Raw genomic sequence first — 3,933 nt, forward strand, 5'->3', positions numbered from 1 at the left:
CACCCACCCACCCACCCACACACACACACACACACACACGGGGGGGGGGCAAAGAAGAATCTCTACCTACAGAGGACATTGTATTTCAGGCCAAGCACTATATAAGCACTGGAGAGATAAGTTCCAAAGACAATGACAAGGTTGAAAGACCCATAAGAAAAGTCTTCCCAAACCTATGCAAAGCTTACTTCAGTTGCTTTCAAGTCATGTGATAGTGGGTCTTCCTCCACAAAGGCAAGGACTTTATCTCCAATTTTCACAGACAAATGGCCGATCACAACACCAGTGCTGAAGAAGACACAGTCCTCGATCCAACCATAATCATCCCCACAGCTAGTTACAATACCCATTACAATCTTGGTATTGGGTTCATCTGTAAATGGGAACATGGCAAGAGCCATGAATTAATCTGAGAAGTAATAACCTAAAATTCCTCCCCAGAGATGATACAGTACACAAACAAGTCCTTCTGCTAACAGGGTGCTTCTGGTGTGAGGAGCCCATGCAAGGAACTGGACGCAAATGGGAACCTCTGCGGGATTCTGGAGGCAGAAGATACAGGTTCAAATCCTGACATGCCATGCTTTGCACAGGAGGACCCTGGTTAAGGGCATGAGTTGGGACCCAGATAGCCTTGGTTATAACCACTGTGTCCTTAACTGATGGTCTATGTAGCCCCAAGTACATTTCATGTCCTCTCTTAGGAAATTATGTCTCCTGATTTTTGTGGGGCACATTAACAGGCAAAAAAGTCAACCCCAACTATTGTGAGTGCCCTGTACACCTTAGGATTCAAGGTCTGTGCGTGGACACTGTTTCAAGTACAACAATTACTGTAAATTGTTGTCTAATACAGTGAGGGACAGCTATAGATTTTACAGAATCATCAAAAACAGGCCTATGGGCACAAGTCTGTAAAGAATGACAGAGAAGAATCAAAAATTCAAGGCTGTCCTAAGCCACAAATTAAGCCCCCCTGGCCACCTGGGCAACACGGTAAGTCCTTGAGTCAAAATTCCAATGTGAGGAAAAGACTGTGTGTTCTGCCCAGGTGTGCAATGACTGCCTACCACATGGGGACTTTAGGTTCCACTGCCAGCGCTACGTCCAGATAATGCAGGGAATGGATTTGGTTTCATGAGGCCAAGGCTCACACCATGGCCGTAGACAGGCCCAAGATTCAGTCGTTATGCAGCTTAGGTTGGCATCAAACTTCTGACGCTCTTGCCGTTCCAGAAAAAAAAAATGCTATAGGATTGGCATGGCAAGACTGGGGCTTCTGTTGAAGGATAGCTCATGAATATTAACCGCATGCCCAGCTAATCAAAACACCAGACCAAGTTAAAATGACTTAACAGCTTGGACACCGTCCACCCCAGCAAACCTTACAGTGCCCTAGGTTCCCATCCACCCACAGGCCTTCACCCATCCTGCTTGAGTGCTCACTAAAAGTGAGATTCGAGTAGCAGGGAACAAAGTGAGCATCATTCAATCGTGCCCCCTGCTCTCCCAGGCTTGGCAAAGAACTGGGACTGACTCCCTTCTTGCCTCAAATACTGGCAAGGATGGGAGAGGATCCAAGACGGATGCTGAATTGCACTCAAATGTGGGTACTTTCCTGATCTCAGAAGTATAAGAAAGGTTCTAAGGAACTTTTGTGTCCCAGTTAGTATCAATAGGTCAAAATTCTTCCCCATTGGCCCACCAAGCGAATTTGACAAGGGGACACGGACCCACTGAGGACAGGTGCAGGCCTCTATGATATTTTGTACCCTGTGCTCACAGCTAAGGACAGCCTCTCTGAGGTGTCTCCTGCAGTGAAATCTATGGCACTGTGTGCCCAGGGACTACCTTCCAGTTGTGTCCGCTCTCTTCTAAGAGATTCAATCTTCCACTCAAATAAGTACACTAAACCACGCAACAGCCTGAATAACCGCCCGATGCCGCAGTAGGAACAGCCACTGCAATAGCAGCATGAATGCCTGGACATCGTGACCCCCTGTGGTCACCTCGTGGTCTTCTGCCTCACTTATGGGAGACAGTGCCAGATGGCGACTGGGCAGCCCCCAGGGCAGTGAGGCTCCTCCTACCACCCCAGCAGCTCTGCAGGAGGTGGTCCACAGCCTCTTGTGGAGCTGGTAACCAGTGGGCATTGTTCCGCCCACCAACCAATGACAGAGCTCCATGCACTCACAGTGCCCCACTGGCCAATGGCAGGCGCTGAGAGGAGAACCATGAATCCTCTTGTGCCTTTTTCCCCAAGCCATAGGACGATCATGGAAATGCATTGCCTTGTGAAACCTGGGCTACTCAAAGAATGGTTGGAAAGATATTGTTTCAATGTTGTCTGAGAATATTAAATTCCAGCTTAGGCGCTAGAACACAAAGGTGTCCCTGGGTGTAGAAGCGAAGTTCAATGTGCACTCAACAGAAGGACGGGCGACTTCGTGGTTAGACAGTGTTTAACAGCAACTGTGGTGGCTGCTGTAGTAGTGGGGATCATGCTACTAAGCCACAGTTTAGCAACTTAGTGTTCTCGAAGGGGCGTGGCTCCTGGAAGTATTTCACTTCGGAGTCACACAGGGTGCCTGGGCTAGGGGTCCTGAGCCATGTTCAACACCAGCCATCTCTGCTCAGCTCCTCTGATGGAAACCAGTCATGCGTTATCACAGAAGCCCCACCCGGTCAGGGTCAGCCTTAGTATGCGAAAATTCTATGTGAGCATCACCTTTCCTCATTTGTTTAGCAAGTCCCTGTGGGCCACAGCCGCATCTCTATCATGAAATTAGTGGATAAATAGGCAATTGCCTTCATCGTGGCTTAATTTTCTTGAAGCCTGAGGAAATCAGAACCGACCCAAAGGGTGACATAAAGAAGTAAATGCCCACAGTGGAAAGTCCTCAACAAGAAAGCTGACACAAAAGTGCCCTTTGAAAATGAGGTTTACTGTAACAACGGGACTTCAAGGATGCACCCGGGCCTCGTGATGGAGGAGAGTTTTAGAGAGAAGAAAAAGCAGTACATGGAGAGTGATATGTGAAGGGGGGGGGCTTCTCTTTAAATTCCAGACGTTGGTTCATTAAGAGTGAGAATAAGATTATTTTTACTTAACAGCTAATAGCCATTTACAAGTGAGCACATGCCGTGTTTGTCTTACTGAGTCCGGGTTACCTCAGGATGATTTTTTTACTAGATCCATCCATTTTCCTGCAAATTTCAAGATGCCATTGCCTTTTACAGCTGAGTAATACCCTGTTGTGTAAATGTACCACATTTTCTTTATCTGCTCTTAAGTTGAGGGGCATCTAGGTTGTTCCAGGTTCTGGCTATTAAGAATAATGCTGCTATGAACACAGTTCAGCAAGTGTCCTTGTGGTAAGATTGATTATCCTTTGGGCATATTCTCAAGAGTGGTATAGCTGGGTCTTGTGGTAGAGTGATTCTTCTCAGTTTTCTGAGAAACTGCCACACTGCCTTCCAAAGTAGCTGTACAAATTGGCACTCACACCACAAATGGAGGCTTGCTCCTCTTGGTCCCCATCCTCTTCAGCCTGAGCTGTCACTTGGGTTTTCTACCTTAGCTATCCTGATAGGTATAAATTGGAATCTGAAGGTCATTTTGATTTGCATTTCTTTGATGGCTGAGGTCATTCAACACTTCTTTAAGTGTTTCTTGGCCATTTGGTATTAGCTGAAAAGTGAAGGGTAAGCATGCTACAAACCACAGACCCAGAGAGGCTGAATGAGAAGAAAAGCTCAAGGGAGTAAATGTATGAAACTCCCTGGGAAGGGGAATAGAATATATTTCCTGGTTGTCCGGGGCATGCGGGCATGGGACCAGGACGGATCAGGTGGGAGGATGGAGGGAGACAGTACGGGGAGAGACAGCTGGAACTGGGGAGCATCTGGGGTGTGAGATTGACACCTACTACA

The 3,933-nt window shown here is 47.3% G+C and overlaps 1 protein-coding gene across 1 annotated transcript in view; it reads right to left on the reverse strand.

Annotated features, from left to right (window-relative positions):
- LOC126495846 (cancer/testis antigen 55-like) overlaps positions 1–1,990 on the reverse strand; it is an 8,387-nt gene extending 6,397 nt beyond the window's left edge. The window contains exons 1-2 of the mRNA XM_050133424.1: positions 1,852–1,990; positions 189–373 (exon numbers count right to left, since the gene is read on the reverse strand). Coding sequence (XP_049989381.1) covers positions 189–373; positions 1,852–1,990 — 324 coding nt within the window. The remainder of the gene's footprint in view (positions 1–188; positions 374–1,851) is intronic.
- Between the last annotated feature and the right edge of the window lie 1,943 nt (positions 1,991–3,933).

This window comes from Alexandromys fortis, unplaced genomic scaffold (genome assembly GCF_014885135.2).
Source record: "Alexandromys fortis isolate MF-2015 unplaced genomic scaffold, M_Fortis_MF-2015_v1.1 scaffold_669, whole genome shotgun sequence".
In the NCBI taxonomy this organism is placed as follows: domain Eukaryota; kingdom Metazoa; phylum Chordata; class Mammalia; order Rodentia; family Cricetidae; genus Alexandromys; species Alexandromys fortis.